This window comes from Halichoeres trimaculatus, unplaced genomic scaffold (assembly GCF_033239565.1).
Source record: "Halichoeres trimaculatus isolate MK-OKI-2021-1 unplaced genomic scaffold, fHalTri1.1 fHalTri1_scaffold_1, whole genome shotgun sequence".
Lineage (NCBI taxonomy): Eukaryota > Metazoa > Chordata > Actinopteri > Labriformes > Labridae > Halichoeres > Halichoeres trimaculatus.
In genome coordinates this window covers 5,078,428-5,099,968 of record NW_027437179.1, presented here as the reverse complement: position 1 = coordinate 5,099,968, position 21,541 = coordinate 5,078,428, and the positions used below count along the sequence as shown (strand labels likewise).

General features: G+C 39.0%; 1 protein-coding gene across 2 annotated transcripts in view; it reads left to right on the top strand.

The window, feature by feature from the left end:
• Positions 1-21,541, top strand: part of LOC141791439 (protein FAM107B) — a 45,469-nt gene that overhangs the window by 15,789 nt on the left and 8,139 nt on the right. The window contains exon 2 of one of the 2 annotated variants that reach the window (XM_074671934.1): positions 5,836-5,911. In XM_074671934.1, coding sequence (XP_074528035.1) covers positions 5,836-5,911 — 76 coding nt within the window. Of the gene's footprint in view, positions 1-5,835; positions 5,912-6,882; positions 7,057-21,541 lie in introns of those variants that run through there. The other variant, XM_074671925.1, reaches the window with a different exon arrangement.

The window sequence follows — 21,541 nt, the reverse complement described above, 5'->3', positions numbered from 1 at the left end:
TGGGGAAAGGAAATATAACCAGTGTTGGGAATAACTGCGATAAAGCTAATCCCGTTACTTTTTCCAATCATGCGTAATCAAATGAATTACTATTTCAAACGCAAATTACTGTGTATCCAACCTTGCTCACTCAGCCAGGAAAAAGAGAGGAGCTGCAGATAAAATGTGGAGAAAAGTGCCAGACAAACAAGTAATGATGAGAACAATCATGTTGACACTTCTTTAACAAAGAGCTGAGGCTAAAGTCAACTTTTCGTCAACAAATATAATAACACTATAATAATATCCTTTATTCAATCAGGTAAAAACTCATTGAGATTTAAAACCTCTTTTTCAAGAGTGACCTGGCCAAGACAGCAGCACAAATAGAAATAAAACAAATTTCAGTTACAGATACAAACAACGAATAGGAATGTATAATTATACAGAGCAGTCACAAGAACCAATTGAGCTAATTTCTCTGTCTTTTAAATTGTTTTAAATTAAATTCCCCTAGAGTTACAAGATGTGTCAACTGTAAGTGCTTCTGCACATCATTCCAGGCAGACGGGGCAGAAAATGCAAAAGCAGTTTTGCCCAGTTCAGTTCTTACTCTTGGGACAAGCAGCTGTATAGTGACCTGACAGCGCAGGCCATATCAGCTGAGGTTTCTACTCGTGTGTGAACACAGGTATGTAGGAAAAAGTCCAAGAATAGATTTATCAATGAAAATCAGCCAATGAGAGTATATGCGGTGCGTACAAAGAAGGACAATGTGCAATTGCATATAGGGAACAGTGATGAACTTGATAGCTGCAACCAGTAATAAAAGGCAGGGCACAGTGATATACAGTATCTAATTTCTTCAAAAACTGATTAGAAGCATTCATAAAAAGCAGGTCTCCATAGTCTAACAAGGGTAAAAATGTTGTGGTGATCAAATGTTTTCTAACTTTTAGAGAAAAATTTAACCTATTTCTAAACAAGAAACCCAATTTAAGTTTCAGCTTAGCAGCAAGTTTATCAATGTGCAATTTAAAAGATAGATTGTCATCAAGAAGAATGCCTAAATATTTGTAAGATGTTACCATTTCAATTTCAACCCCATTTCCATTTGAAAATAGCATGGTCTCTTGATTTATCTGCATCCAGCACTAATTTAAGCTGAGTCAGGCGCGATTGAGCAGTGTCAAAGGCTGACTGAAGGAACTCAAGAGATTTCAAAACTGAGGGAGATGAACAATATATTACTGTATTATCAGCATAACAGTGGGACACAGTATTAGAGAGTTCATCACAAAGATTATTTACATGAATTGTAAACAGCAGTGGCCCTCATTTAGAGCCTTGAGGAACACCCTTTAAAACAGGGAGAAAAGAGGAAAATGACCCAGCGGCATGGACACACTGCGTTCTATCTGATAAATAATCTGAGAACCAATTAACAGTCTGGCTAGATAAGCCAATCTTGTAAAGTCTATCTGCCAGGATAACATGGTCGACTGTGTCAAACGCCTTTGACAAGTCTATAAAGAGAGCTGCACAATATTTTCGACCGTCTAGTGCTTCGATGATGTCATTCACCACTTTAACAGCAGGGGTTATTGTACTGTGCTGTTTACGAAAACCTGACTGATGATTGTGAGAGGAATCCATGTGCATCTAAAAAACTTAAGTTGTTCAGCAACCAACTTTTCTAAAACTTTAGAAAGAACACACAATTTGGAGATCGGCCGATAGTTGTTGACTATGGAAGGATCACCACCTTTCAACAGAGGAAGAACATAAGCAGATTTCCATATTCTCGGGATCTTATTTTCAGAAAGAGTAAGATTAAAAATATGACATATAGGTTCTGCTATAAAGTCTGCAGCTGCCTTCAAGAAGAAAGGCTCAAGATTGTCAGGTCCAGCAGATTTACTTAAATCCAACTGCTGTAAAGCTCTATGGACCTCCACTACATCAAAAGGAGTCAGTTCAAATCCTGGAGCCAAAGCATTGATAGATGATGATGATGATGATGATGATATTACACAGCTCTCTGTGTGTGTCTGTGTGAGCTGCAGTCAGAGAGGATCTCCTGCAGCGTCTTTGGATCAGACCAACTAGAGAGAGAGGGGTGGATGCTTTTTGAGGTTTGGATGTAAGGCATAAGAAGACGAATTGTGTTGACTTAAAAAAATATAAGAGATGACAGGAGCAGACTAAATAATAATAAAGGGCTAATCTGGAAAAAATACAAGTCAGGAGTGGAGCAAGAGACAGGGTAAAAAGCGGGAGAGTCCCTCCAAAATCCTGAGAGTTGGCAGATCTAGCCAGACTCAGGACAGGAGCTGCAGGTTTAATGTCCCGAGTACCAAACGGTCTGTGGGGTTAAAACTGGTGTTTTCTGGATGGGAGTTAACAGACACCACTTCAATGTCACAGATGAAAAAGGCAAGAACAGACATGTGAACATTACGTCCCAGAGCAAAACCTGCTCGAACACTGAATTATTTTGCGAAATTAAAGGTTTTTTAAAAAGGTTATGCAAGAATTACTTTTCCTGGTAACTAATTACAGTTATGAAAGAGTAATTCCATTACTAATTCAATTACTTTTTGTGAGTGTAATGAGTAACTATAACTAATAACTTCTTTAAAGTAATTTGCCAAACACTGAACAAAACAAACAAAAACATAAGAGTCACTGAACTTTCTGTAATCCAGAGTGTGTCATGAATCTGTTCTGCTGTGGACTGGACACACCTGAGGGAGACACCAGGCTTTAGCTACAGGGTAAAGACGGTTTTATTTCACCAAATGGAGGTGACACCAATCCCACAGATTCATTCCGCCAGTTCCTCTGCACAGACTACGACTACTACTTCGACTTTCCTCAACAGCAGGACATGGAGCCAACAGTCAGTGGTGCTGACTGACGTCTGCGTGTCTGTCTCTCAGAGCTTACTGTAGTTATAGGACTACGAACCCATCCACTACGCTAAATTTAGCTCAGCTGACTCAAACTGAGCTGGCACAGCCCTAATCAACCAAACCTGGCTTGAATCTAACCAACCTGACTTGACCCAACTAATCTGACTGTGACCCAGTCAACTGGTCATGCTTTGGCTCAAACACACCATTTACCAAAGCTAGTCTTACCAACATATCGACCTGGGTGGATTCAAAATGATTTGATTTAGACTGACACAGTGATCTAATTGGACACCGTTAATCCATGACTCGACTCATCTGGACTGAAATGAATCCAGACAAACCTGAACGACTGGACATGTGTTAAGATGAATAACCTCAACTGGAGCTTAAATCATTCAACATGACTCAGCTCAAACCATCGTCAGCTTACTCAGCCGGACGTAACCAGACTTAACTTAAACTGAGGAGGTTTGATCATACTGGAATGGAGTTAGTACTGAAACCCAAGCAGGTCTAACCTGATTGAAGTAAGCTTGAAGAGCAGGATTCAACTCAATGTGACCTGGTGTGTTTGACTCCATGTATTTTGACTTAAATAACTCGAGAACTTATTTGGCACTCTTGTGAAAGAGATTTTTAATCTTAATGAGGTTTTCCTGGTTAAGTAAAGGTTAAATTAAGAAAAAAAATGTAATGCGACATGCAGCGTTGGAAATTAGCACTCGCCACTCGCCATTGGCGAACATTTTTTCTGTTTGGCATCAAGGATTTTTAGCCGACTTGTCACATGACGAGTAGGATTTTAAGTAGAAGACCAGAGTTCATGGATGGAGGGAAGAGAAAGCATAAATTGTCTGACTCTGAGAACTCTGAGGACTCTGAGGACTCTGAGAACTCTGAGGACTCTGAGAACTCTGAGAACTCCGAGGACTCTGAGAACTCTGAGGACTCTATTCTGGCGGAGTAGAACTTTCTGACTCAGAAGCTAACTGAAGAACAGTGCAGAACATGGCAGCATGTCTTGCACCCAAGAACAGGCAATCGTTTTGAAAAGATGGATTGAATAAACAGATTAAGTCTACATCACGTGTGTGCTACTTATTGCTACATTTCGATTTATACGGTTAATACATAAGGTTTTTACACGTTACAATTGACTTAGAACAGAATGACTAATATTACGATTTACTTTGATGCCTGAAATGTGATTAATGATGTCAGAGTACAGTAGTAAAGCAATTTGTTGGGTTAAACATTTGGCAAGTTGAAAATCTGGTTGGCGAGTAACTTTTTTGACCTACTTGCCACTTGGCAAGTGGGTCAGAAATTAAATTTCCAACCCTGGCGACATGACGTGGCTTGACTCCACTCGACATAACTCAACCCTACGTGATCTGGCGTGACACTGACTGAGTCAGTGAAAATGAACTGGATACAGCTTAGCTTGACCTGACATGACTTAAAATGACTTTTCTCAGCCAGTCCTCTAACAAGGCCAAAGTCCACACTGTGTGTGTTTTATGGTGGGGTTGTATCTGTTTTCCACGAAGGACTATTAGTGTCACTCAAAGGAACTGTCAATACATAAAAGACGTAGATAATAAAGAAATAATGTTACAAGAAAAAAGTCGTAATGTTTAAGATTAGAGTTGAAATGTTAAGATAATAAAATGTAATGTATGGAAAATCAATTTTTAATGCTACAAGATCCAAGTTGAGTTGCTGCAAGACTGCAACTGTTGTAAATTAATAAGATAAAACTTGCAATGTTACGAGAATAAAACTAATAATGTTCTATAAATAAAATCATAATGATATAAATTCTTAAACATAATTTCACAAGAATAAAATCCTAAATTTATGAGAATAAAGCCATGTTAGAAAAGTATTGTCACAGTGTTAGGAAATTGAACTGTAATGTTACTAAATAAGACTAAAATTGTAGCGTCAAGAGGTTGAAGTTGTATTGTCACAAACTGAAATTGTTATGTTAATAAAATTATAATGATACATAATTGAAACATAATCTTAATATGTTAAAATTGTAATGTTACAAGAAAAAAGTTATGTTTGAAGAATTGAGTGGCAATGTTCCAAGAATAAAACTGTAGTGATAATAGATTAAAGGAGTAGTTTTAAGTGGTTAATGCTGAAATGTTACTGAATTAAGTTGTTATAATACGTAAATTAAAACTGTAATGTCAAGATTTTAGAGTAATGTCATCAATAAAAAAATAATGTTACAAGATCATAGTTAAGTCACAAGATTAAGCTGCAGTGTTACAAGAATAAGATCTTACTGTTAGGAGAATGGATTTTCAGTGAAGACTGAAGTTGTGATGTCGTGAAATTAAAGCCTTAATGTTATGTGAATTAAATCATACTGACGCATGATTTTAGATGTAATGTCACAAGAACAGAATTGCAATAATAAATAAGAGAATAAAGTCTTAAGGAATATGATTGAAGTTGCAATTTTACAAGACTAAAGTTATGACGTTACGAGAATAAAGTCTTGATGTTACAAGAGTGAAGTCTTCATGATACAAGATTTAAGTCGTGTCACAAGAATAAAGTTAGAATGGTAAAGAAATTAAGTTGTAATGAAACAAGATTAAAGTTGTTAAATCATGAGATTAAAATATTTAACAAACACAGTTGTGTCATGAGAATACTGTTGTCAAGTAATAATACACAGTTGCTGTGGGGGAACAGCCAATCAGGATCGAGTGTTTTAGAGACACAGATGATAAGATCAGTCTTTAACTAGTTGAGTTGCATTGTGGGATCACAACAGTGCCACAGCTCAAGTCGTTGTACTTGAAGTGTTATATAGAAAATTCTACATGTGTAATTAACTTTTCTTGAATCAAAGATTGTTTTTTGAACTGAAATGCTCTTCAGATTTTGACTTTTCTCCTCTCTTTTTCATTTTCAGAAGGCGTACAGCATCGACCACGAGCCACCTACGAAGCAGCAGTACGTGAAAAATGGAAAGCACCCAAACAGCAAAGGTTAGTTTGTCCCTCTCAGGTTACTGTCCGACTTAGAGAACAATGGTGCACTCTGGGAGCAGAGTCTGATCTGTGAATGGTTCCTGACTGCTTTCTCACTGTGTGTCTCAGACTGTAATGAGTCTGTTACTGAAGCGCTGAGCCACCAGCTGCTTCCTGACTGGTGTTTGAAAGGTTTGTTCAACGACAACATGAGGATCATTTTAATCTGCAGATTCATTTAGAAAACACAGACAGAATTCCACTCTTACATTCTCCATGTATACTTTTGACAAACAATGCTGTGAGCCTTTTCACGGCATGAATAAAAACAGTGTCAAGATGTAGAATCAGAAAACGGTAAATAAATTAGTCTCAGTTTCTTTTGACAGTGTACGGGTGGCACTAGTGTAAGGATCCCAGCTTACTTTTTTAGGATGAACAGAGTTTTTTATGTGTCTTCTACACCGAATGTTATTATTTCTTTGTGTTGCATACCTTTCTGTATTTCCAAGCATAAGTCACAGGGATATCAGCAGTGATTTGCTTCCTGCCTTGAGTTTAAAAATTTCTCGAGTGAATATGGAAACGAAGCAAAGTGGAGCATCTGGTGTTACCTGGTTGTTGTCTTTTTAATTGCAACTAACCAAATTATTTTTTAGACTTTCTGTGGAAGGCGTGAAAGAAATGTTTTGCTCAGAGGAAATCTCAAATAATTTACCAAATCTAGATTTCTGACTTTGCGTTTCCAAGAATTACATGAACCAAGCGAACATGAGGGTGGACACCACCGTCTTTAGACAGGTCTGCTGTTTCCTCTGATTTTTATCACAACACCTGAAACCTGCTGCAGTTAGAGAATGAACTGAGGCAGCGTGGGAAAGGCAGAGAGCAGGTTACACAGAGGAGGAGGAGGAGGAGGAGGAGGAGGAGGAGGAGGCGGGGCTTTGAGGGAGGCAGGGGAACACTGACAGGATCATGTGACGGTTGTTTTACACTCGGCATGGTTCAGTCCGGAGGAGAGGAGCTATAGTGCTCGCACAGGGAGCATGAAGGTTCACACACACTGAAACACATGTGGATCAGCCCAGACCTGGACCTAATGGATCAGACAACTAGATACCAGGAACAGCTCACCCCAGGCAGGGAGGGGATGGTAAAGTCCGGTAAGACTGAGAGGAGGACTGGCTCTGGTCCTGGATCCTCCTGCAGGAGCTTCTTTTTATGAATGTGTGTGAATGAAGACCTCAGACTCTGATGCATCACTTTGGAGCTGCACTGTTCGGTTTTTGGTTTTACATGCTGTGTTTCATTTCACTCTGAGGGTTCAGACATCTCAGAGACTAACAGACAGTTTGACAATCCTTTAACTCTCAATTCACTCAGTGTGCGCTCAAACAAAGGGGTTAAATAGAATAAGTTCACAAACAGCCAGTCGAATATTTTTACATTAGCTTTTACATTATAATCATTTATCTTTTGTGATTTTATTATTGCAAAACACATCTGTAAAGCCCTGTTTTTTTTCTTTTTTTTTGCAATATGAGGGTTTGTGTTGCTTTAATTTTGCTTTGAGTAAAAAATATAAAACCTTTTTTTTTAGTTGCAACAGAATTACACATTTTAATTTCCTGAAATAGATTAAATTATTCTGGAAAGTTTATGCACTTTACTTACTTCACTTTACTGCATTTAATAGAGTATTTTTTAAGACCTTGAGATGGCAAATGAACAAATGTTTGGGTCTGTGTAGGTGAGGGGAAGTATTCAGAGAATTAACTCAGGAAACAAAGAAATAAGAAGTTGTGATGGACCGATTATCGGTTGGGACATAATTGGTCCATCCCAACAGCTACTACTTCTTTTTCCTTTTTTTTCCTGAGTAAAACCTCTGAATACTTGATTATCGGCCGGGCACATCTGCCTTTTTTTTAATCTGATGGCGGATAAGAATATTAATTTAAGATTGTGTTACTTTGACTCCAATACAGCCGCGTCTCTAGCATTGTCTCATCCACCGTACCGTCTGAATGGTGACTTGCTATAAAAAACTTTGGGGAGCTTTTTATATTTTTATATTTTTAATCTTGGCCCCAGATATCGGTTATCGGTCTCCTTGACTACTGATAATCTGTATCGGTATCGGCCCTGAAAAAACATATCGGTGTATTGCTAATAAGAAGTCACTTCATTTTTCGATGTAACTCAACATTTGCATTGAAAATACTAAACCAAAGCTCAGTGTATAAAGTTTTCAGTAAAGAAAGCAAAACTTTATTTTTGCAACATACTGTTAGCAGTTAAAACTCTTATAACCATTTTTTTGTGCGAAAGATTTCTAATTCCTGACTCTTATATGTGAATGAATAGCTAGAAAAGAAAATAAACACTTAAATGGGAAGTGCTAAAATGAGGTACCTCTGATTGGTCTCTGCACACTGAGCGAGTAAGGAGTACTCCACTGGTGGTGTTTCTGGGATGTTCTGCTTCATTGTTTTTCAAACCCTCCCTGAATGATTACAGTCCTGAGTCATGTGCTGGAGAGCAGTGTGGTGCTAACTGATCATGAAAGCAGTGTGATGTTGGTGTGATGTTGGTGTGGACGAGCTGGGTGTGGGATGATGAAGATGAAGTCAGCGTTGGCAGGAAAGATTGACTTGAGTGGGCGTTTGATCAACACTATGCTGAGGTCCTTATGTAATAACAGCTTTTTGGACGTTTTGTTAGAAAGTATAGGGAAGCTGGGTCAGGAAGAGCTGATGTTATGTTTCTGATGCTGGTTCGAGTTTACTGCATGTGTGGACTTGACAGTTAGAGCTTCCACCAGCTTTTTTTCCCGCTCTTCTCTATTTTATTTTAATCCTGATTTGGTCCAGTTTCTTCATGTTCTAGCCCCAGGTTGGCTTTTAGCCCTGAATTGGTTTGATAATGTCTGCTCTGAGCCCTGGTTTGGGCACTTCTAGATAGGGATGAGTACCTTTCACATTTGAAACAATACAGTACCAATGCTTGGTACCTGGTAATCAGTACCGAGACCCAACGGTACCACTTTTCGGTACTTTTTTGGCTGTATGTGGTAAAAATTATATACAATTTTTTAATTATGAATATATTTTTTTTCAATTCAATTTAACATATTTATTCTTCAATATGTAACCTTGCAATGCTGTGTTCATGTTCAGCATGGAGAATCACCTGCTCTTCCACTCACTCACAGTCACAAGGATGCATTTAGGTACCTAAACATGTTACCTTATGTTTTCACGTGAATCGGTGCACTGTACTTCAGACAGAATTTGGTCGGTGCCTTTAAAAGTACCTAATTCATTATCAGTCCCTACTTTTAGGATTTTCTATTTTGTGTTTTTAGACTCGTTTTGGCCAGTACTCTTTGTTTTTCTATTCTTGGTTTGGTAAAACATTTCAAAGTGTTTACATCTCAGTGTGGTTTTAAAATCATCCTGTAGTCTTTGGTTTCTTGGTTCTTGTCTTGTCTATCATTTTCCCTCCTAACAGGTCCTGGTTTTGTTGGAGTATTCATATAATGGCCAAAAATGTTTTAACCTTGTTTTAATCTTTTTTTGGTGTTTTAGTTGATGCTGTTTGATCCAGTTTTTTGGTTTCTAGCCCTGATTTGGTCCAGTATTGTCAGGGTTTTGGTTATTGTTGTATCGTATATTCTGTGATGATTGAGGCTCGTAAATGTTTTGTTAAATCTCACGATTTAATATCAATTTGGTAAAAAAAAAAAAAAAAAAAAAACATTACTGGTATATTATTTACATAGTACATCATATATAAAAATCATTTGTCCTTTCATCGTTTATCTATTTAATACTGCTAGCTGGTCCTTGTTCTGGTTTCTCTTGGTCCAGTGTTTCAGCAGGTCCTAGTCCTGATTTAATTCAATTGTTTAGGGGCTCCAGTCCTTGTTTGATCAAGTCATTTCTTGGCTCTTCTCTGGGTTTTGTTTTTGTTTTTGTTTTTTATCATTATTTTGTTTGGTTTGGTTTGGTTTTGTGGTGTAATCCAGTATTCATCTGTTTTTTGAATTTCCAATAGGGCTGCACGATTATCGCAATCGCAATGTCAGCACATGCAATTACGTAATCGCAAAAGAGGATATCGCAATCGCAATGTCAGCACATGCAATTTAGATTTTTCTCCATGATAACCAAGCAAGTCTGTAGACTCATCATGACACAACTTTTTTTATTAAATCGCAAGCACAATCGCAATCGCAATATAGTCCACCTAATCGCTAATCGCACCTTTTCCCCAAATCGTGCAGCTCTAATTTCCAATATGGTTCAACATTTCCTGGTGTTGTAGTTCTGGTTTGGTTTAGTCCATTATTCCTTTGATTTTTTGGTCCCCTTCAGTGAAATACTGACCAGTGGTTTTGTTCAGCTAGGTCCAAAATTTTCTGGTGATTTTGGTCTTCTCTAGTTTGTTATCCCCAAGTCTTTTATCTTTGGTTCAGTCCAGTGTACTCTGTACTTTAAGCCTGGTTTAGAGAATGTCTTGAGTTGGTTGGATGTCTTCTGCTGATTGAAATTATTGAATGTTCCCCAGTTTATGAGACCCAGATTGGTCAAGCATTCCCTGATCTTTAAGCCCTGATTTATAAAAAAAGAAAAAAAAAATCCTCTGGATTAACAGTCCTGGTTTAATGCAAAATTTTGGGGTTATCCGGTCCAAAAATGACCATTGCATGGTTCAGTCAAATTTTCCCTGATATGCACGTCCTGCACTGGTCCGTGATTTCTGGTGTAATAGCTCTGACTTGATGCAGTATTTTCTGATGTTTTGGTTTTGTTCATTAAGGTATTTTTAGAGTGATATCAAGATCAAGTTTTCTCCAGTTTCTGGGCTTGACTTGTCCGGTTGTTCATGATGTTTCTGTCCGTTTTTTTTTTTTTTGTGTAGAAGTTTCAGGGTTCTTGTGTTCAAAGGTTTTTACCCAGGATTCTCTGACTTGTGATGTTGTTTGAACAAAAGTTTAAATGTTGGAACCTTGAAAAAAGAAGGTGTTGTTGGTCTGCAGAAATCGGAGCCATTTATCGACCCATTTTTGGAGTGAAAACATCTTCTGGGACATTTTCGAGAAGTTCTGGCAGATTTTTGTCAAAACCAGAGAAATGAAAATCAAACCTGGTTTTCAGCGTGACCAAAAAGGAAAAGGTGTGAAAGGTTCTTCGCTGTGTTGCGGTCCAATATTCTGCAGGGCTCTTAGCTTATTTTTTAACAGATAGACAAACAGGATGGTTTTTCCAGAAGCTGATCAATAGCTGCAGAGTTTGAACATCCCACCAGTTTATGTGTTGCAACAGGTCAGCGAGTGACCCGAGTGTTTATGTAAGAGGGAATCAGACTTTAACCTGCCGTGTTTGAACAGTTATCATATCTGTTTGAGTGATTTCCCTGACAAATAAATCAATGCCATAAATGTCTCTTGGTTCAGTAAATATTGCAAACAGGTCAGTATCAGCATGCAAAGCTTGTAAAAATGAGTAAATATTGTACATTTCCAACCCTAGAGTCAGATCAGAGGATGAGGGAAGAGAATCTTCCTCATCTATAAGAGCTACAAAGTGTTCACATGGCTTTCAGGTGTCAGGTGTCAGGTATCAGGTGAGCTCTTCCCTGCAGCGGGTTTGATCTGATTTAATATCTACAGTGTGATTTTATTTCAGGATGGATGAATTAAAGAGAAAAGACATTATCTTCTGATATTACTGAGTAACACGATCACATTTCCTCCTGGCTGAGGTGGAGTCAGACAGTCTTCCTCTCACACTTATCAGACTGAGGCAGAAACGCGGCTTCTAGTTGTAACCAGATAAGCGGCTCTCTGAGAGACGTCGATGAACTACAGCGAGGCTCCAGTTTGCACGTCCTGTCTCCAATCAATATCAAACCACAGGATCTCTCAAAGTCAGTGCACATTTCCTGCATCAGGAGGAGAAATGAACTCTGAGGTTCTTCATTAAATGAAGTTAAGAGTAACTGATTTAATTAAGGTGAAGAGACAACTTGTTGAGAGCAGCGCTGTTAGGGTGTGTTCAGATCTAAAGAGAAGCAGATTCACACACTAAGTTAATGCAAAGCAATAAAAGTGGTTGCATTTGAGTTTACACGGCAGAAGTCATCCAAATTCAGGTTAGACTGATTCTGTGCAAGCTACGTTTCTTAAGTTATCCTTTTGGGGCATTTTCTCCTGTATGGGACAGGACGGCTGGGGGCAGACATGAAATGTAGGGGCTAGGCCTACACAATATATCGTTTGAACATCGCCATCGCAATATGCACATGCCCAATAGTCACATCGCGCATGTGATGCGACTATCGCATTTCCCCCATTTATTGGAGAAATGGGAAAAAAGCAACTGAAATTGAAACTTATTCCCTTTTGTACAGAGACATGGCCTCCTGGATCCCTTTCATATACAGCAATCTTCATCATTCACAGATAAACCACCTTAGCCTGGATTTAACGGTATCATAGGAATACAATGGTGTCATTGTGAGTCAACCAAATTCTTCCCAAACAGAGCTATTCAAGTCATCTGGTGAAAATTCTTTTATCTTTAATAGTGCAATATATATCGCAAACCCCCAAAAAATCGCAATGTCAGTTTTTTCCAATATCGTGCAACCCTAGTAGGGGCAGAAATCTAACCAGCGACCAATGAGACCAGGACTATGAGTACAGGGCTTACTCTTGAACCGCCAGGTCGCCAATACCTCCAAGTAAAAATTAATCTGAAGAAAAAAATGAAGCTGAAGCAGAAGTGCAGATAACTGCAGTTCCTAAGGTGTCCACTAGAGGCTGTCTGCAGGAAAACCCATTGTGTCCTACATTTACAAAAATGTCCACCCCTACAGCCAGGGATGGAAACCTTACACTTTGAAACAATAATGTACTGATGCCCAGTACCTAGCTATTGGTATCGGTACTCAAGGGTACCAAATTTTGGTACTTTTTTTTCGTTTATGTGTTAAAAAAATAATTTGTTTAATAATACGAAATAATTTCTTTTCACTTTAACACATTTAATCTTCAATACGTAACCTGGCAATGCTGTGTTCATGTCAAGCATAGAAAATTGCCAACTTTTCCACTCCCTCATAGTCACAAGGATGCATTTAGGTACCTAAACATAGTACCTAAGTACTAGTATGTACTAGTAAGTACTAGTAATCGGTTCCCGGCACTTTTGACAGAATTTGGTCGGTACCTATAAAAGTACCTAATTCAGTACCTATCCCTACCTACAGCAGAAATAAACATGTTTACAGCCCACTTCTCTTTCCTTGCACACTGAGCCCTGGGTCGGTTAGATTCAGTTTTGAAGTCATCAGATGTTCTTGGGTACAGTAGCTCTGGATTGGTCCAGAATATTCCAGCAGTTTAGTGAAATCTTCTGGATTATCAGTCCTGGTTTCCTCTAATATTTCAGGATTATTTAGCCCTGAATTTGTCAGATATTCTCTTGTATAATGTAGAGGTCGACCGATATGGGTTTTTTGGGGGCCAATGCCGATGCCAATGCTTTCCAAATTTGGGCAGCCGATGCCGATATGCATAGCTGATTTTTCCAATTTGATATTCAGGCCGATTGTTAGATAAATATATATTTATCACATTTTTGTGAAACGCAACAATTTCTGAGCAACTAAAGAAATCTATTACAACAAGTCGTGTCCAGTCCGCTGAACATTTATTCAGCTTTCAAAACAATGAAATATTTTGTCTGAGTAAACACACAATGTAACAAGCAGTAGTAAACATTCACACTCTTCTTAAAATGTCAAAAAAGAAATTTAAACTTATCAATATAATTTGAACAAAAGTATGTAATGTATCCAAGTGGTTCCACAAGTTTGAGGTGCTCGTCTTTTTTGTGTCTGATCAAAAATTGCGTCATTTTATACAAAGGATCAAAATTCGTCTTTTTAAAAGAGACAAATGTCCAAATATCGACCCGATATATTGGCCGGCCGATATATCGGTCTACCTCTAGTATAATGTAATGGTTTAGGGTCTGTGTAGCCCAGTTGAAGTTGTTGACAGTGGAGGAAAACATCAGGCAGAAACTCAGGTCAACACAAATGCTGGGATTTCACAAACTGCTCGTGGTTCGTTAAGTAAACTCTAACCTTACCAAGAGCTGTTAAACAGCTACTGTCGTATTGTTAAAAATATGGTTGGCTTTTCTTAATCATCACTGTTTTTTAAAAGATAAAAAAATTAATAAATAGGGGGGAAGTGCATAGTCCGACTATAGACTGTAAAAAAAAAATGGATGCCATCTTGACCCCAAAGTGAGGCCGCCACAAAAACTGCTCCCCCTGGTGACTGGATGACTGTAGGTCTCCCCAGTCATTCCACATGAGCCGTGGTCAAACTTTAAGAAAAACTATAGAAAATGTGATTTAAAGGAGAAAAATATAATGGAAATGTTTCTCACATCTGTATGCTGTGATGATATTAAGTTTTTTGAAAAGTTTTTTTTATCAGTTATTAGACGCTAAAAACTGGATTTTTTCAATGATGTTTGACAGCTGGTATTCTTGTGAAGCTTTTTCAGGAATAGGAAAGTACATTGGGAGGGAGAGCCAGGAACAGATTAAACTTTCAAAAGAAAATATACATACTTAAAAACTTTTCTTACCTGGTCCACTGAGGTTCTCTTGTCTCCAGCCGCACAGTGGTGGCACCTGTAACGAAGGTATCTTAGATTTAAACCAGTCCAATAGTAAAGGCAGAGCCAGGCAATCCACTCGTCATACAGTCTAAAGCAGGGATCTCAGACTAGTGCCATGGAGGGCCAAGAGGCTGCAGGTTTTCTTTCCAACCACAAACTCCACCAGCTGATTTCACTGATTAGTCCCTGCTCTCTGTTTGAAGGTGAGGTAATCAGTGAAATCAGCCGGAGGAGTTTTTGGTTGGAAAGAAAACCTGCATCCTCTTAGCCCTCCATGGCACGAGTTTGACATCCCTGGTGTAAAGGTCTTTGCACACTGAGTCTGTTTTTGTCATCCAAAATTTATGCATATAAAAAAAATTTGACCCCACGTTTAATCATCACGTTTGCACACTGAAGCCGAAACTTTATTGTGTCATTATTTTTTGCAAAACAGGTTCAATGTTTTTTCTGCACCCCCCAGCTCGTTTCTTGGGTAGTTTGACTATCCAGAGACACCGTAGGCTACTTACAACATCACATTTTCTGACAAATTTTCTCGACACATTTCAGGCAATGTTTAGATGATGGATAAAGACTTGTGAATATGTGTGTGATGGTGTGTCTGTGCGCCTGTGCCTGTGTCCGTGTGTGTGCATTTTGTGTACTACAAATTTTCCACAATTAATACAAAAATGAACATATCAGATTTAGTGTGTAAGGTGTCTGTGAGTGACTTTTTTTTTCTTTTTGGGGGGGGATTACGGATCCAAAATACACATCCAAAAAAAACAAACTCAATGTGCCAAGACCTTAAGAGTCTGACCACATCTAAACATGTCCTCAATACTACGCAACACAGAACATCTTGTTAAAGGTACATTTCATAAACTCCACTGTTACAACATCACTGAGTTGCCTATAAATAATATTTCCTTAGGTTCTTCTCTTGGTTTTGTCAAGTTTATGGAGTTTTTGTGTTTTAAGATTTGTACTTAGAAACACACTGAACAGGGGCGGCTTTTTCATTAGAGACAGACGAGATTATGAGAGGTTATTAAGTTATGCACGAATAAACGGGTAATTAGCGACTGAATTGGCTGACCAGCAGACACTTTGGAGCTTCTTTAGCCTGCATTTTTCTCTCCTGCTAGATCAACTGAAAGTCAGTATTTTCACAATACAGCAGCCAACACGACCACTGAAACATTAAACATCAGGTCCATTCAAAAAACAGACAACGTTGAAGTCATGATGTTGACAACGTATGTATTTCACCTTTATTCAAATCTTCACCCTGATGTAGTCATTTCAGCATCCTCTGAGTCTGACTGCTGTCGTTAAATCAGAGTAACGTCTGAATGTTTTGGCCTCATGGGGCTTTCAGAGAAGTCCTGTTCCTGATCCAAGCTAACAGGTCTTCAAACTGGACACTGGTCAGCCTCAGGTAGCTGGAAGCAGCTGGAGGATTCATCCAGACTCAGCTCATGGAGGAGGAGAGACTTAAAGGGGACATATCATACTGATCCCTGATTTAATACTTATTTATAATATAGTAATTTTAAAACAAGACCTTACACCCCCTGAATTTTCAAAAAATGAGATATTGTATTTTTTCTGACGTCCTAGAACGAGATTTGATGCCTGAAAATAGGTCATTGACGTTTGACTGGGAGATTTCGACCTTCATGACGACACGAGGATCCTTTCTTTTTATTGGAGTAATCTGATAAAGCAGCTCCTCCTCTGTGATGTCAGTTAGTCACACAACCGCCACCGAGGGATACACCCACCAAGAGCCGACTGACTGAGTGCTGGATGCAGGGACTCTGCTCTGCTGAGCAGCTCGGCTTTACATGGTGAATTAGCAGTTAAAACACTGTAGTTTTAGCAGACGTCGTAATACTTGTGAGACTGTGATATTTGCATGCTTGGTCTGACATGCACTGTGAACCTGGACCACAATAATGCTGCGGTAATAACATAGTGACGAACTGACGGTAGAGACGATCTTTAGACTACACTTTCAGCATGATGGATAAAACAGACAGAGAAAAGTGAAGGAGCAGGATGGAGCCCTGTTATAGAAATAGTTTATTGGTGAAGTCTGCCTATATTTCCACGTATCAACTATACATGTTACAGTACCGGTTTGACCCACCACACTGAAGCGTCCTGAGATGATCTGTGTCCAGGTGGATTTTCTTCCTCCTGAGCTGCAGAACCGTCTGGGTCTGACTCGGGGTACAAATACAAAAGGACGTATCCTACACTCTGCCATTTTATTAGTGCTATCAATGCCTTACAGTGAAGTTTTGGCAAACAGCAAACTCACTCGGTCTGCCCCATCCAATATGGCGATTTTGTAAATACTGCCATGCTGCAAAAACCACCCCCTGGGTCTACCCCCTCCGTCCCTCTGATAGAACTGACCAATCAGAGCACAAAGGGCTGTGACGTTGCGAGGTTACTGGAGGTCATTCTCCAAACGGAGCGTTTCAACGAGATCTTCAGAATGGCCTAAACTGAGGATATTGAGAACGCTATTGTGGGGAAATAAAGGAACTAAATGACTTGTACTGAGGGCAGAAATGCTTTACAGGCATCCTAGTCTGGCATAGTGAAAAGGAGAAACAAGCCTGATATGTCCCCTATAAACCCAGCTGAGAGAGTCCAGGTGATGGTATGGATTCAGACAAACATATTTAGGGCAAATAGCGGCAGATTTTAATGCAAGGACACTGAATCAGACAGTTTCATGAAGCACTCCTGTTGTTTCACTGGTGAAAATGTGTTTTTCACAGCATCCATCAAAAAGCAAACACTTCAGCAGGGGGAGGAGCAGCTGCCTTCGGTCTGTTTTCATGGATTATTAATGCACTTTAAAGTGAAAATCTGAGACATTCAGAAAGCGACACCAGAGGATGATCGAAGGTTGTTACTTCGGACTCATCAATAATAGATCATGAAAATATCTGCCTGAGATTTAGAGTCAATTATCTGACAAATATTTTCCGTGTGTGTGTGTGTGTGTGACATGATGCAGCTCAGCAGCTCTGAAGCTGTGTGTGTGATGGAGTCATCATCAGGCCCTCATTATCCGTTCACACCATTTCTCTTCACACCATCCTCATGCTGGGTTAATGGCACAGGTCTGACAGCAGGAGCAGACATGTTTGTTCTCATTAAAGACACACAGCAAATAAAAGTAAATGACTGGCAACCCTTTTTATTTATCTCAACTCAAGTCTTCAAATATTCATTTTGTACATTCTTATATTCCGTATTTTCCTGATTATAAGTCCCACTTTTTTTCATAGTTTGGCTGATCCTACGAATTACAGTAAGGCGTAGCTTACATACAAAATAGTTGAGATGCTTGTTGTTGGAAACTATAATGGAAAAAGATCATGAAATTCAAACATGATGAATATTGATGCGGAAATATCTCCATGGTTTGAAGGCACTGTGCGCTGACGGAGCCTCTGCATCTATGACTTGGACAGCCTGACAGCTCCCTGATGACGTGATTTAGAGAAATGAAAGATCACCCCCATCTTCTTCGCTCTCCATTGTAGACAGATTTTAGTGATTTGAGTCACAAGCAAATCCCAAAACTCCTCTAACTTTCTATAAGAAAGGACGTTTATCCGATAGAGCTCATTCAAGCTCACATGGCACTCGTCAGACAACAGACAACACTCACAGTATAGCAGAGGAGGGGGAGGGGTGAAGTAAGTGAGAGGAGCGCATGTAGGGAAGAGAAAATGAAACTTAACTATGATCACTGTGATGTCATTGGTTGAACAAAAAGCTGGCGCTCTCTGCTGTTGCGGTCATGTAGCAACCATAGACTGTATATAGAGTGGACAGCGTGGCTCCGCCATTTACCATTGTACAGTTTTGAAGCCAAAATACCGCCGTCTCAGGTGCAGCCATTGTAACAGTTTGGTGCCAGAGTCTGCGCAGTAGAGACTGTGAGGGATTCTGGGAGAATCTGGAGCTGTGGAGCTGGGTGACAAAAATAATAATAATTGTTTTTTTTCTTTCAAGAGTCTAATCACTTCTTGACTCTATCTCCAGACATATTTTACAGTCCTCGAAAAAAAAACACGAAAACGGCATCTGTCAATCATCGTTAAACATTACGTAAAACCTTGTTTTTAACCTGTTATAACTAATGAAAACAAAACTTTTCAGAAAAAAGAGGACTTGGATACAAGACAGCCAAATTATATCTTCAAATCACCACAACAATCAGACGTGAGAAACATTTCTACGAGGTGTATTAATTTTTGAAAGTTTGACCACAGCCCATCTGGAATGACTGGAAAGCTGTATTTTTAAACCTATACTGCAGCCAGCCACCAGGGGGAGCAGTTTTTGGGGAGACCTCACTTCTAGCCGAGCAAGATGACATCCATTTTTTTTTACAGTCAATGGTAGCAACCCTTACCCTGGATAACCATGAGCATGTGTCAATGCTTAGACTCCAATTAATATATGACAAGCCCTTTTTTCACATTATCTTCAACAAAAAAAAGCTCATTTTATATTTGGGTCAGTGCAGTAAATATATTTTCTGAAGCAACTTATAGTCCGGAGAATACGCTAGTCTTTCTATTCAGAAATGTTCTTAATTTGTAGTTTTTGGAGATCTTTAAAGTGATACTCCAGGAAGGAACAAGTTGGGTCCTATCACAAGGTTTAGGGCAGAAATTACCCCTACAGCAGTGTTTTTGTGCAGCAGAAGCCCAGAGCTAGAGCCTTATTTAGCGGTGTTTTTGTGTGAAAGTAACGCGCTGAAAATTCTCTAAATAAAGCGTGAATGCAGACCGATATCAGATTTTTTCAGTGGGAGTCCGTTTATTTGTGTTTTTGGTCAAGTAAAATATGGCCCCGTCTGAGTGCAGAGGAAACCGGCAGACGAGCAGGGAGGGGTGTTTGGTGTGTGCGCTCTGGGCTTCTGCTGCACAAAAACACTGCTGTAGGGGTAATTTCTGCCCTGAACCTTGTGATAGGACCCAACTTGTTCCATCCCGGAGTATCACTTTAAAGCAAAATTACTTTTTCTACCACCCCCTGTTGTCTTATAGTTTCTTTTTTAATATCTTACCTAACTTGACTTGTGAAAGTTTATTCTACGCTGGTTTTTCTTCTTTAGTACATTCTCCTATGGTTCCATAGCAGCTCATTAAGAACCCATGATGAACAGATTTAGTGTGAACCATTGACAGTATAGACAAGTTTAAAGGATGCTGAAATAACATCATCATTAGGCAGATTCATAAAAAGGTCAGAACCTGTGGTCTGTCTTCAAGATGAGATGAGGCGTCTCAAAATATTTGTTTTCTGAATGGAGCTCTGATCGATCTTGGGTGTGCTAAACCAACATGATGGTAACGTTACAAAAGGTAGAAATATCTTCCTGACTTACCAGAAAGTTTAGTTTCCTCTCTGACTTTTTCTTCTGTTGGTTTGGTCTCAGTGTGGATGTGAAGTATGATCGTGAAGCATTTGAGGACCCACAGACGGCTGGAAGTGAAGAGTACAATTTTGTCAGTATTCCTTCTTACGTCACCAAATATCAGTAAATGCTACAAGATGAGCACACATAGACACACTGCAGTTTTTAAAAGCTACTACTTGTATTGTTTCTATGTAAATCAGCTGGCTTGAGGTGCTGCACCCAGAGGAGATGCTCAGCTGAAGGCTGAGTGTCAGGGCTCCACGAGCTTGATACAACGATGCTGCTGCCAACAATGACACAGACACCAAAGACTGACTGACTGTGACACAGTTGAGATCCTGTCTGACACCTGACCACGTGGAAATGTTGATTTCTCTCAGTCTGCAGAAAACTGGACACTGTGTGTGTGTGTGTGTGTGTGTGTGTGTGTGTGTGTGTGTGTCACTGTGAGACATGTTTTCCTAAATCCACATTCAGTAGTTTAAGCCTCACTCTGCACAGATTATTCTGATAAGCCTGTTCTACATTTTCATCTCCAGTTTTTTTAACACGCCTCTACTGCTGTTAAAACCAAAAGTAATTTATGGGTAAAAATAGATTCAGTTTAATTTCAGAAAGACATAAAGCCAACTTTTTGCTAATAATTAATAATTATAGAATCATTAACACTTCAGAAAACATTTTAGTTAATCACAGAGCCCAAATCTCAGGACTTGCGATTCTTACATCAAATCTCCAACGCTCCTTTTTCCTTCTTATAAACCTCACAGTGGCTCTGCTGCCCTCTAGTGGTGAGAACGTTAGCACAGCTAGCTTGTCTCAAACACAGAAAACAGCTTTTTACAGATGGAGAATAAAGAAGTTACAGCTCAGTAAAGATTAAAAAAATAATTGAGACATTAAATTAAAACATACCTTTGATATAGGACCAAGACAGACATCCGTGGTTATCCAAGAGATGGAAAAGAAACTGGTCATCACTCTATTCCCGCCCTTTGACGATTGACGATTCGTGGCTAACTTGGCTAATGTTCACACAAGCCAATAAATCTTTGTTGACGAGAACACGACAAATGCGACAAATTCACATCAGTGTTGTTGGATAAACGATTTAAATCTTCCCAGTTTTCCCATTAAATAGAGAAAAAAACTACATTTCTAACTCGCGTTTATGTCCATGGGCACAGGGCGAACATACTGAGCAGCTGAAGCTCGATTGCTACCTTCATAAGCCACGTATTTACAACGGCACTGACTTCCGCTGTGGAATTTCAAAATAAAACACCAAACCGGAACTTGTTTAAGTAGTTGTACAGGAATATGACTGCAGACTATTTACAGCAAATTTCATACACAGGGCAATTCAGTTTAAAATAAAATAAAATAAATTGAAAAAAAAAACAACAGGCAATAATGGACACGAATATGAGTTCATTATAGAATGGACTATGCAATGTGAATCTTAAAAAAAAAAAAAAATGAATATACTGT